Genomic DNA, 13,853 nt, shown 5'->3' with positions numbered 1-13,853 from the left:
CATTGCCAGAAGATACTTTTTAATTACCCCAGTAAATGAAATGAATTACTAGTCTGTTCGGTAAGAGAAGAGTCCTAAGCTCGTGAGTGTCGAGGGGGCTGTAGAATGCAGGGCTGGGAACCGGTATTTTGTTTAAACCCCGAAATAGCCCAATATTTTGAATTTTTTTATGCTCATTACGTAGGACTGAATAATGTATTTAGGAAACAATTTTGCATTATTAAAACGTCCCATTAAAAATGAAATTATAAACAAAAGAACGTAATAAAATAATACTGGTATTTTTGTATGGAGCAAATACCGGTTTCCGACCCCTGGTAGAATGTATTGGGCCCCCATACATTCCACGACTCTTCTCTTTCCGAAAAGACTATATTACCTTTTTTAAAGAAGAAAGATAAAAGTTACCAATGTTATTGCATCATAACAAAAAGTACAATTATTCTGTCTAACCGCTAATAACGCTGTCGGCTACAACTATAATATAGTTTGTCAAAGGACTGTCTCATTTCAAACATAGACAGAGAGAATCATACTATCTTTGTCTTACACTAGTACTAGCACCCAAAAGAAAAGGATGTGTATAGTTTTTTTGTTCTTATTTACTGCCAATTTGGTTTGACCAACTATAATATATAAGTAAGGAAAAAAAAGGTTTTAAGCTTCATTATGAATAAAGTTAGTCCCTTTATTGGGGACAATTACTTCTTTCTAGTAACACAACCATAGACAACCACAGAGATTGGGTCTGATCAAAATTTGACAGGAGTATCAAAAACGCCTTTGTTGTTTATGGTTTTTTCGTTTTATAAACCTCGAGTGGTGTCTATGGCAAAAATGTCTTTTACGAATTCGTAGTGATGGTGGCTGGCTTCCTTGCAGACGACGCGTCATAAATTGCAGCTAATTTGTTAATTGAAGAGAAATTTCGATCGACCAACGATCTAAATAATAGTGATTTAAGTGTTTTTGAAGTTTCACACACAATCGGTAAGTGCTAAGGGTCGTAATCATTCTAAAATCGCGCGCTACCGGTACCTCTACACGTGGTTTGGCTACCGTCCCGCGTACGTACTTTCCAACTGTATTTTTTTTACATGCATCATGAGATTCTGTCTATTTCGTGTAATTCCAGTGTGTTTTAAGTGAAATTTTCTCATTATTAGATTTGCCGCTTTATGTTTAGGTTGTTTATTGAACGTGGTCAAGTTTGACAAGTACTGGCTTTCTGACACACATTTACACGGTTAATTAGTTGTGAAATGTGTTGCTTTTCGTCTTTCTCCGTATTTATACACTGATAGCGAGTAGAGATATCGTGAATAAGACCCTCATGTTGACTTAGGTTGTGTCGTACGTCGGTTTTTCACCTTGCCAACGGCATGTCGTGGCGACTTTTCTCTTTTTTCCTCTATTGGTTATGACGCATCAATGTACTGTGAACCGCTCGAGAAATCGTATAAAAATACACGACGTAAGTATGCTCTGAATATTCATCAAAAGGCACTTGTTACAAGTGAGATGTTTGAGGTTACTTTATAGGCCACAAACCTGTTGGCCACTATATTGAGATAGCAATTTAAGTATGTTTGTTAAATTGTGATATCTCCAGCATTTGACAATTTTGATATTGATAGGAAAACTCGAATGAATGAAGCTACACAACATAACAACTCTTAGATAGTATTAAAGCAATTTATAATGTTTACTTGGATATTGTATTTCTTCAATATTGTTTCTTTGGTTTAAGAAATCTTACATACATTTAAAGCCTAGAGAAATATATTTATATATATGGAGTATTTTATTAACAAAACTTCTGTGAGAGACAGACATATTAAATATATTAACAACGGGTCACTCACTGGGGTCGGGTAATACTTGAGTGACCAGTTATTAATATATTTAATATAAATGGAATAGTGTTATAGGTACTTATCTCAAAATATTTATAAGTACGGTTTTTACTCACTATTATTTTTAGTCGCTTTTGGCAACATGTTTCGGATTCTTTGGGCATGCCTGAGGAAGGATTCCCAAAGAATCCGAAACATGTCGCCAAAAGCGACTAAAAATAATAGTGAGTAAAAACCGTACTTATAAATATTTTGAAATATGTCTCACGATAGTTTAAGTGCGATTAAGTACTTATCTTATCAGACTAAAATTGCAACTTTCTATTACTGCATTCTCTTTACATACAATGTTCTCACATAAATTCAACCTGTATCATAAAATCTTAGTTTAAGTCTACCAGAAACCTCATTACAATTCAGATTGTGGGTCCGTTATTTAGGTGTTCTCTAGCAAAATATCTTCCAGTTATTTGAGAAATGTGTCTGTGTTTTTTTTACTTGTCTGTATAAATTAATATTTGTCAATGCAAGTTTTTTTTTTGCATGTCTTTAATTATCTCTCAAAACCAAAAAGATCCTGCAGCTGTTTGAAGTTGCAGGTTTGGATCGAGAGTTGTAGTAGGTGGCGATCACAATAGATCAGAGATGGTCGCAGTGATACATACCATAGTATCATAAATTATATGAACCATTACCTAATTTCTTAAACTAAGACCTAAAATGCAGGAATTTCTCAAACCATCTAAAGTACAGTTAGACCTAAATAACTTGCTGACCCAATCAATTTAGAAAGTAATTGTCTGTAGTGTGGCATGGCCAACCTGAGTTAGGATGAATATGAGAAAGTATTCATCTTGTCAATTTGTTTTATTTTACATTGAGATTTTTATGGAGGTTTGTGTGAAGCGTATTGTTTTATGATACATTATAAATTGGATAAGAACTATACATGTTGATAAAGAAATTAAACTTGCAAGATATTGTGTTTGTATAGTTTGTAAGATATTGTAAATTTTACAGTTTTTGTTCATTGTTCTGTAATAAAAACTTCAGTTTAAAATACTTTTCAAAGGTAGATAAATTATCTTGCTTATTTACAATGTAAGTTGTCATCACTACATAGTATAAAACAAAATCGCTCTCCACTGTCTGTCCCTATGTATGCTTAGATCTTTTAAACTACGCAACGAATTTTGATGCGGTTTTCACCTATCAATAGAGTAATTCTTGAGGAAGGTTATAATGTATAATTTGTTAAGGGTTTTGTGTAACCCGTGCGAAGCCGGGGCGGGTCGCTAGTATCATCTCTCTCTCTATCTCTCTTTAGCCTTTTTTCTACCCTTTGGGTGTAGGCCTCCTTCATTTTGCGCCATTCGCCACGGTTCTGTGCGACTCTGAGCCACTGCTTCCCCGCAGTCTTCTCGATGTCGTCGTTCCGCTAGTATCATATTATAGCAACAGAAATACATCATCTGTGAAAATTTCAACTGTCTAGCTATCATGGTTCATGAGATACAGCCTGGTGAGAGACAGACGGACAGCGGAGTCTTAGTAATAGGGTCCCGTTTTTACCCTTTGGGTACGGAACCCTAAAAAGCAATTTTAATTGAATTTGTACATCTATTTTACATCACTAAATACAACACCAAATAGTTCCAATGTTAGAAATTCGTATAGCAAAAGCAAAACATTAAGCAACCTCCTATCTATGCTGTTGGGTCCATTTCGTGATGCACATTTAATATTCTTTTCTTGCTGTTGTTGTCTGTACATGTCGTACATGTTTTGCGATCATCACGAATAAATATCTTTTATCTTTATCTATCTTTCCAGCAATGAGTTCGAGCGTATGCTACAAATGCAACCGGACGGGGCACTTCGCCCGCGAGTGTACCGCGGGGGGAGGCGGCGTGCAGACGCGCGACGCCGGCTTCAGCCGCCAGCGCGAGAAGTGCTTCAAGTGCAACCGCACCGGACACTTCGCGCGCGATTGCAAGGAGGAGGCCGACCGCTGCTACAGGTGACAGAGTTTTTCCTCTTCTTTTCACCCTGTTAACTTCTGTCGGGGTATAGGGCTTGAATCATATTCACACACTCTCCGGGCGTGGGCAGTCTGAGTCACTGCCTCCCCAAATAAACCCAGCGTGAAAAGGGCTTCAAGAGGCCGACCGCTGCTACGCTGGGCCCGAATCGTAATCTTCCATTGAGGGCAGGGCAGTTTGGGTCGCCTACTCCCCAACCCGAATATGAGAGGTGCTACAAGTGCAACCGCACCGGACACTTCACGCGCGATTGCAAGGAGGAGGCTGACCGCTGCTACAGGTGACAAGAGTTTTTCCACTTCTTTTCACCCTGTTAACTTCTGTCGGGGTATAGGGCTTGAATCATATTCACACACTCTCCGGGCGTGGGCAGTCTGGGTCCACTGCCTCTCCAATACACCCAGCGCGAAAAGGGCTTCAAGAGGCCGACCGCTGCTATGCTGGGCCCGAATCGTAATCTTCCATTGAGGGCAGGGCAGTTTGGGTCGCCTACTCCCCAACCCGAATATGAGAGGTGCTTCAAGTGCAACCGCACCGGACACTACTAGCGTGACTGCAAGGAGGCCGACCGCTGCTACAGGTAACTACTAGAGTTTCTCTGCTTTTATCTGTGAAGGTGTAGGGCTCGAACCATATTCTTCCACGAAGGGCCTGGGAAGATTGGGTCACCTCGCTATTCTGAATCCATCCATTATTTACTATAGTTTCCTAAACTTGGGTACAGGAACCCCATGCAGTTCTCGAATGATTGTAAAGGGATCGCAATAAACAACTAAAAATACTCAATATACGGACGAACACCTCTATTAAAAAAAAAGGTAATGAAATATATCTTGAGAAAGGTATGTTAATTTAAACTTAACACCTCAAAAGTGTAAATAGGTAGATTATATTGTTTTTTTTTTATTCCGTAGACTAAAAAAACAGAACTTAGGTAGTTATTTATTCCTCACCAATAGTACGCACAATGCTCTCAAATCTTAGCGCGTTATCACTTTACGATATGTAAATAACCGAGAAGATACACCTTGCATTGCAACCTTGTCGAATTATCGTTTAAAAATAACATTGACATTGTCTTCGATAAAGGACGAAACGGCGAGAGGTTATCGACCTACTTCTTTTGCAATTTACCGGCTTATAATATACCGTAATGCGTTAATATTGACCTTGTGTTTGAAGGGCAGATGTCAGGATAAACAGTGCATCTACTCGAGAAATACAAGTATGTAGAGGCAATAATGATAAGGCATTAACAGGTAATTTAAATTTAATGTGCCTACGGTAGCGTAAGTGATTTTAATCTAAATAAAGCAAGCTATCCGTCCGTGGCTGGTGTTTCCAGGCCCCACATGACCTCTATAGAATTAGTAGTTTAACAAAAACAGTATATACTCGTAAGTATAGAACCTTTTATTACTTGTTTAATAATTTACAGGGCTATTTAGATACGACAAAGTAATGACTGTCCCCTATAACTTTTTAAAAGCGTAGGTACTCGCAGGGAATTATCAATTCATAATCGATGTACCTCGCAATCCCATGTCAAGGGCATGTGCAATTATTGTACAGTCGCCATCAGATATATCGGAGCGGCCGAGGTGCTCAAAAATATCTGAACACGCATTCAACGCTTTGGCAATAGAGGCGTGTTCAGATATTTGTAAGCGCCTCCACTCCGATATATCTGATGGCGACTGCCTGTACCAGCATAGTTCTCAGCTGTCAGAATCAGAATCCTGCCGATATTGCGGAACGCGTACGCGTGCACAGCTGACAGCATAGCTTTACGGGTTAGTTTCGCCTTGTTAAATTAAATACATATTTCAGTATTCAGTCATTTATTGCCTTCATTATTCATTAAAAGTTAATACGAGAATACGACCGTCAAACCTTCAAGAAATGGGCGTACTCCGTATCTTAAAGGCCGGCAACGCACTCCCACTGATGTTGCGATTTGCGAGTGTCCATGGGCGACGGTAATCTCTTACCATCAGGCGATTTGTCTGCTCATTTGCCTCATATCATATATCATAATTCATATAAAAAGTTATCGTATAGATTCAAAGATTTATTTGTTCAACATAGGTAAGTTACAAGATGTTAAATAAATATTTCAGTATCACTATGTCTTGCCTATTGGCATACAAATTCAATAAAAATACACACTAATCATAATATCACAGAAAACCAATAATAGTCAAAACAGGGTTATGTCATGCATGACCACCCCCTTGAAATAAACTACCAAAAACAAAATTAATGACCTTTTACCCCTACCAGAAAAATGCATTAACTGTTAACTACAGCCACAATTCTTTACCGTTAAATGTTGTTGATAAATTTTCACTACTCGGCATAGTCATAGATAGTCACATAACATGGAAATCGCACACATCGGAAGTAAACTCTCAACATTTACTTATGCACTTAGCGAAATAAAGAAAACCACCGACTTCCAAACAGCACTTACAACATATTATGCATACGGTTATTCCTGGCTTTCTTATGGAATAATCCTATGGGGCAACAGTACAGACACTCCCTCCCTTTTCACTTTACAAAAAAAACTTATCCGCATACTCGTAAACATTAAACAAACTGATAGTTGTAAACCTCATTTTAAAGAACACAAAATCCTTACCGTACCTAGCCTATATATTTTAGAAGTATGCAAATTTGTCCGCAAACATTCAGAATTATATATCAAACGTGAAGATGTACAGCTAACTTATACACTAAGAAACAAATCAAAGTTAATGCCACCATCCTCCCGATTAAAACTCCATTCGTCTGGCCCATTATCAATGTCCATAAAGATATATAATAAACTACCACACAATATAAAGGAAGAAAAGAAAGAACATCTATTTGTAAGAAAATTAAAAGAAACCCTTATTAACAAAAGCTATTACACTGTCGACGAATATTTAAATGATAAGTTTTAAGATGTAACAAGATTACAATACAGACACTAAAAAAATAGAATAAATGCGGGATGGATGAAATGGCGACAGGTCTCTGGAACAACTTGCGATCCACGAATGCCTCTTAAACTTAAGGGGAAAATTTACAGGACGATCGTGAGACCTGTTGTAATGTATGGATCAGAATGCTGGGCGACGAAAGTGACGGATGAAAGAAGAGTGCACGCAGCGGAAATGAGAATGTTGAGATGGATGTGTGGAGTGACGAGGAAGGATCGGATTAAGAATGAGTATATTAGGGGAAGTTTGAAAGTAGCACCAGTAACGGAGAAGATAAGAAGTAGTAGGTTAGCGTGGTATGGGCATGTGATGAGGAGGGATGAATGCCATATAGGCAAAATAATGTTAGGGATGAATGTTGATGGACGGAGAGCGTATGGTAGACCCAAAAAGCGATGGATGGATTGTGTAAAAGAGGATATGAGAAAGAAAGGAGTGAGTGCTGAGGTGACGAAAGATAGAGGAGAATGGAAGAGAAAAACATGTTGTGCCGACCCCACATAACGTGGGATAAGGGTAGGAAGAAGAAGATGTAACAAGATTACAATTTAACATTTTTATTTGTATTAGGTATAAGTTAGGTTAAGTAATATTGCTATGCCCTTGCAGGGCTCATGTTTGAAACTACTCATTTGTTATTTGATACCCATATGTACCCTACAACATGAATGCAAATAAAGAACTTGAAACTTGAAATCTTAATTACTTAAATTAGGTAATTCAGTCAAAAATTCTATAATAGAGTAATATGCTTTCTCGGTAAGAAAAGCTTTTAGGTTTCTTTTAAAAACATTATCCTTGTCTTTACATGCAATTATATTCGCCGGTAACTTGTTATATATTTTGTGAGCCATTCCAAGTAAGCTTTTTTGTAAAAATGCCGTTTTATTTGGTACTTTTTGCAAAGACTAAGTTTGTTTTGGAGGCGAACACTTTTAAACTTACTAAATAGGTTGTGGTTAGTATTTACAAAATTGGCCATTTCGTATACCTAGTCGGCTCATAAGTTCTGTCACTGGCCTTTAAAATTTAAATTTGGAACTCCTAAAACAAAAACCGTTCTGCATTTGAATTTCGAATCTTTATTAAATATTTGAGTAGTATAATTTTGCAATTTTCTGTTTTCTTCAACATGGAGTGGACGCTTAAAGATAGCCGTACCGCAATAATTGCACTATATCGTTGTGGTCACTCGCCGACTAAAATTTTTAAGCTACTTGAAAATTTAAAATTCTCTCTAAGATTTGTGTATCGTACCATAGAAAGATACAGTGAGGTCTCTAGTTTAAATGACAAGAAAAGAAGCGGTCGTCCGCGTACAGCTAGGACTCCAGCGGTTGTACAAGCAATTAGGGCACGCATTGCCAGAAATCCGCTAGGAAACAAAAAGTTATGGCCCTCCAGATGGGTTTGAGCAAAAACACGGTGAAAAGAGTGCTTAATCAAGACCTGAGACTTCGTGCTTATAAACGAAAAACTGGCCATCTTCTCAATGGTCGGCTTAAAGCTTTAAGGCTTAAAAGATCTAAAGCTTTATTGAAGAAGTACGCTAAAAATAAGCACCGTTGTATACTGTTTTCGGACGAGAAAATTTTTGACATAGAAGAAAACTGTAATAAACAAAATGATAGAGTGTACGCTCGCAATAGTAAAGAAGCGTCTAATAGCATTCCCCGTATTCAAAGAGGTCATCACCCTTCATCTGTGATGGTTTGGCTGGGAGTTTCTTATGCGGGCGTCACTAGTATGCATTTTTGTGAGAAAGGAGTAAAAACTAGTGCCAAAGTGTACCAAGACACGGTGTTGACTAATATTGTGAAACCACTATCCCATACGATGTTTCTAAACCAGCATTGGGTTTTCCAGCAGGACTCTGCTCCAGCCCATAAGGCAAAGTCTACACAAGCCTGGCTCGCCTCCAATAAAATCGACTTTATACGGCATGAAGATTGGCCCTCCTCTAGCCCAGATCTTAATCCTTTAGACTATAAAATATGGCAGTATTTAGAGGAAAAGGTGTGCTCAAAACCTCATGCAAATCTAGACTCGCTGAAAAAATCTCTTGCTACGGCAGTGGCCAATATCGACATGAAAGTGGTGCGTGAATCCATTGACGACTGGCCACGAAGACTTCAAGCCTGTGTAGATAATTATGGCGGTCATTTTGAATAAATGTTATACATTTAGATTCTCTAGTTTATAAGCTTTCAAACGCTGTACAAATTATACGGAAAAACTCTTTTGATTTTATTTGATACTATGTATATGACAGAACTTATGAGCCGACTAGGTATATACAAACATGGCAATGTAAGAATTTTGAGACTTGAAAAATGGTTTACATGGCTCACTTTCTTGGACACCGCAAATTCAAATTCTTTACTGCTGGAGTTTCCCCAAAAAAGGATACCATATCTTAAATTAGATGTGACATAAGCATGATAGGCGGTTAAAAGTATCGATTCGTTTGCGATTTTTTTTCAAATTGTATAACGCGTATGAACATTTACTTAATTTATTACATATATTGTCAGTTTGTGTTTTCCATGTCAACTTATTATCTATACTTAATCCTAGAAATTTCGTTATTTATAAAATATGATGTTGACAGAAGTTTCTTTACATCTAATGTTTAAATGATTGCGCTATGCACATTCCGTGCATTGCACTCGGTGGTGGGTAGGGGATATTGCGAATATACACGTGCGTAGGGCGCCGGGGACTGGCGCTGGCGCTGACCTCGGTCGGTGACCTTGGCCTCAAGTTAAGATGGCGCCGGCCGCACGTGTTCGCGGTCACGTTAAATGAGATTGCGACGGTTGTTCAACCTGTGCCCAAAACAATAAAAACTTACAAAATATAATTTGATAAGCTTCCCGACATATTTTTATTACCCGACTGCCAAAGAACTTTTTTTAATACATTTGTTTTCATAACAACATCAGCGGTAGAAATTAAAAGCCCAAAAACTTGCGTTGTATTGCGCTAAAACTAAACTAAGCTTCAGTTTACGCGCCTGATTATTCAACTTATGCATGGTAAGCATAAAGCGCGTAATCTACACCAAACATGCGTGCGCATATATGAAGATTATATGTGACGTTCCACTGTTAAAGGTACCTTATGGTCACCGGCGCTTACGTCACTTAGCACCGCATTAGTATTGAAGCGTCGTTAATAATAACGTAACGTAGCTAATACTTATACTTACGTTTACTTGCGGTTGGCCACTAACCGTAGAATAAAATTTATAAACATCACATAATCCATAGGTACATTAGCTATGGAGAACTTGAAAATGATAGCCGACCCCAACCACAATATCCTGATAGGCTGAAATTCTATTACCCTTTTTAGGGTTCCGTACCCAAAGGGTAAAAACGGGACCCTATTACTAAGACTCCGCTGCCCGTCTGTCTGTCTGTCACCAGGCTGTATCTCATGAACCGTGATAGAATAGAATTTTCACAGATGATGTATTTCTGTTGCCGCTATAACAGCAAATACTAAAAACAGAATAATATAAATATTTAAATGGGGCTCCCATACAACAAACGTGATTTTTTTCTGTTTTTTCCGTAATGGTACGGAACCCTTCGTGCGCGAGTCCGACTCGCACTTGGCCGGTTTTTATATTTCCACCACTTTTTGGTTGTCTGTTTTCTCTTGTTATATGTAGAATGTATTCTTGATAAACCAATAAAATCCCTATCCCTACCCTCCCTCAATTTATGTTCTGATAATTTTAATAGTACATTATTGTCGAGGCTCGGAAGTAGCTACTTGCTGGCTGAGGATTCGTTTTAAACGGACGACCTTGGGAGTTTGGGAGTCCGTTTAATTGAATCCGAAGCCAGCAAGTAGCCTTCCAGCCGAGTCATATATAGTGCTTTTCTCAAAAATGGCGCAATAAATACCAATATAATAGAAATATTTTACAGAAGCAACGTTTTATGTATATATTTTCACAGAAAAAAGTAAAAGATTTGCTTTGCCGCCGTTTTATTTTTTTAAATTAAAAATAGAAGTGTATTTTTCTGCTGAAAATACGCCAACCTATTTGAGACACCTAAATAGTCGCGGTACCTACATTATAATAATAAGTACTGATCATCTGTTTGGCTGTTTAATGGACCTATGCCTTCATTTGATATGCCCACTTCAACTTTTAAAAAGTTTGGAACTCAACAAATAATGGAATTTGTATGCAACATTGCAGTCCTGAAATCGAGTCTGCAATGTTTTTAACTTTTTAATTTTTTGACTGACCATAAACAACGCACTTCGCGACCTACTTTTTAACCGGCAACGTCGACTTTGCCGTCCATTTTTGAGAAAAATAGTTTTATTGGAGTAAGTGCTGAGTTTTCGTGTTTAATTTGCAGATGTAACGGCACAGGGCACATAGCGCGCGAGTGTGCGCAGAGCCCGGACGAGCCGTCGTGCTACAACTGCAACAAGACGGGCCACATCGCGCGGAACTGCCCCGAGGGCGGGCGCGACTCGTCGGGCCAGACCTGCTACAACTGCAACAAGGCCGGCCACATCAGCCGCAACTGCCCCGACGGCTCGAAGACCTGCTACATGTGCGGCAAGCCCGGCCACATCTCCCGCGACTGCGACGAGGCCGAGCGGAACTAACGCTCCCCGCCCAAGTCGCTCCGGCTCACCGCAGACGCAGAGCGGCCCCCGCACTTATATAATATTACGAAACTATGTATATTATGATGCCACGCACGGACGATAAGCAAAGGACGATACGATATCGTATGACCACAACTGATGAAATTAACGCAAAGGAATTACAAATCGGATACAGAAATGGACAGACTGAGGAGTATGATTTAATGTTGACTTGTATATAGGTCTCCGAGCGGCCGGCGGCCGTGGCTAGACTAATGTTTGTTCTGCACGTGATCGAGTTATTGTGTTTTTAAATCATTTAATAATCGTGATTGAACTATTGATGAGGTAGCGTTACAGTTTTTAGCATTACAGAGTATATATTTAATATATTTTGTACAGATTTTTTTGTCAAAAGATAAATTGGATGCTGGCGTACCATGACTTTTCAATGAGGAGGAGAGGAGATCCCGGGAGAGGCCTGACCCCTGTTCGTCCCGTTTCTACTTAGTTGTGCTGCTGTGGTTTGACATCTCTACTTTTTCACTCTGTGATAATTAATTACTTTGATCAATCCTTTGTTTATGAGATCCTGCTTACTTGTGGAGAATTCAGTGGTTAATTAGAATTTCATCAATCAGAATATTTTTTATTTTGTTATCCCGGTCATTATGACTATGTACCTATTACACAAGTTACTGTATACTTGTTTAGCTTAACATGGGAGATAATGAAATAAAAATCTTGCCTTATTCTATCAAGTTTTCTATCTCCCTCATCTGACAATTTCATATATGTCTTTGACTATACGTGACAAGACTTCGCAGTACTAGTAGTAGTAGGTATACAGCTTTCGGCTAACCAACTTTTAGACCCACACTGTTTTAGTCTCCCTTTTACTCTTGGGCTAGGTATCAACACCGTATGGGCCAATTAGTACCTTCCCAGTCATAGTGACGATAAAAACTAATAGATCCCACATGGGATCCCGTATGACCAATATTTATCAGATTTGTGACCAACTAAGTGAGGTTAGGTTTAGTTATCGTGGGTCTAAAATTTGATTCGCTCTTCTACTGTAATTTGTGGATGCTTTAGTCCAGCGGTCGGCAACAGGTGGCCCGCGAACTCTCACTCGCGGCCCGCGAGCCTCCCTGGCTATTTTATATGTAATATTAACAAACGACAATGTCTGATAAAGTCATAAATAGGTATTAACAACCCCGGCAACTTCGTTAACTACTATGTGGCCATTGGCTGCTAAAAGGTTGCCGACCGCTGCACTTTAGGTATAGTTTGGCAAGGGACTATCTGATTTCAAACATAGAGAGAATCATACTATCTTTGTTTACACTAGTACTAGCACCCAAAAGAAAAGGATGACTATAGTTTTTTTTGTTCCTATTTACTGACAAGATTTGCTTGACCAACTATATTTTGCAATTATGCTACTCATTGTTTTGGTAAGACTGGTATTACTGGGTACCCAGTAAATAATAAGGACTATATTGAACAACTTTTCCCATGGAACCAAAATTAAAACGAATCCACTAATGCGAAAATCGCTAATTAAACATACCTGTCTGTCCCCAACAGTTTCGGCATGTTTCGGCTAGTCTCAAGGTTTTTTTTTTAATGAAAATGTTGTTTCTTTGGGTGGCTGGTCCATGGGCATGGGAAAACAAAGTGTACACCATGACCATCTTCGTCACTTTGTTATTAATATATTTCCAGCCAGGATTACACTTGTAAGTTTTACTTACGTAAGTAGGGACACAGCTATACTACAGAATGAGATATGAATATCGTTCTCATTCTAGCAACTTTGTCCCTACTTACGTAAGTAAAACTTACAAGTGTAATCCTGGCCTTAAGAGCCCATCAACGTGCTCACTAGCGCCACTGCTAGATAATTGTGATTATTTAAATTTAACGATAGATGTTTAAAAAAGGGGGCCGCTACGTACTGTATTTTGTATTTAAGTACCTTTTGAATACATTATAATAGTTTTTACGTTGCTGGATTCGTCAATCTATGCGTTCCGAATATTTTAGAAACTGGGTATGTATGTATAAATATTTATGCCCTTGACTATGCAGATCAAGATCATACAAAAAAAACCGGCCAAGTGCGAGTCGGACTCGCGCACGAAGGGTTCCGTACTATTACGGAAAAAAAACAGCAAAAAAAAAAATCACGTTTGTTGTCTGGGAGCCCCATTTAAATATTTATATTATTCTGTTTTTAGTATTTGTTGTTATAGCGGCAACAGAAATACATCATCTGTGAAAATTTCAACTGTCTAGCTATCACGGTTAATGAGATACAGCCTGGTGACAGACGG

The 13,853-nt window shown here is 38.5% G+C and overlaps 1 protein-coding gene across 1 annotated transcript; it reads left to right on the top strand.

The window, feature by feature from the left end:
* Positions 1-828: 828 nt before the first annotated feature.
* On the top strand, positions 829-11,946 carry LOC134749394 (CCHC-type zinc finger nucleic acid binding protein). The gene is made up of 3 exons (XM_063684314.1): positions 829-990; positions 3,690-3,876; positions 11,271-11,946. The coding sequence occupies exons 2-3, from the start codon at positions 3,692-3,694 to the stop codon at positions 11,524-11,526; spliced, it is 441 nt and encodes a 146-aa protein (XP_063540384.1). The 5' UTR covers positions 829-990; positions 3,690-3,691; the 3' UTR covers positions 11,527-11,946.
* Positions 11,947-13,853: the final 1,907 nt, after the last annotated feature.

The sequence above is a fragment of the Cydia strobilella genome, chromosome 18, assembly GCF_947568885.1.
Source record: "Cydia strobilella chromosome 18, ilCydStro3.1, whole genome shotgun sequence".
Classification (NCBI taxonomy): domain Eukaryota; kingdom Metazoa; phylum Arthropoda; class Insecta; order Lepidoptera; family Tortricidae; genus Cydia; species Cydia strobilella.
Note: the sequence above shows the minus strand (reverse complement) of the source record. Positions and strands in the feature narration are given on the sequence as shown.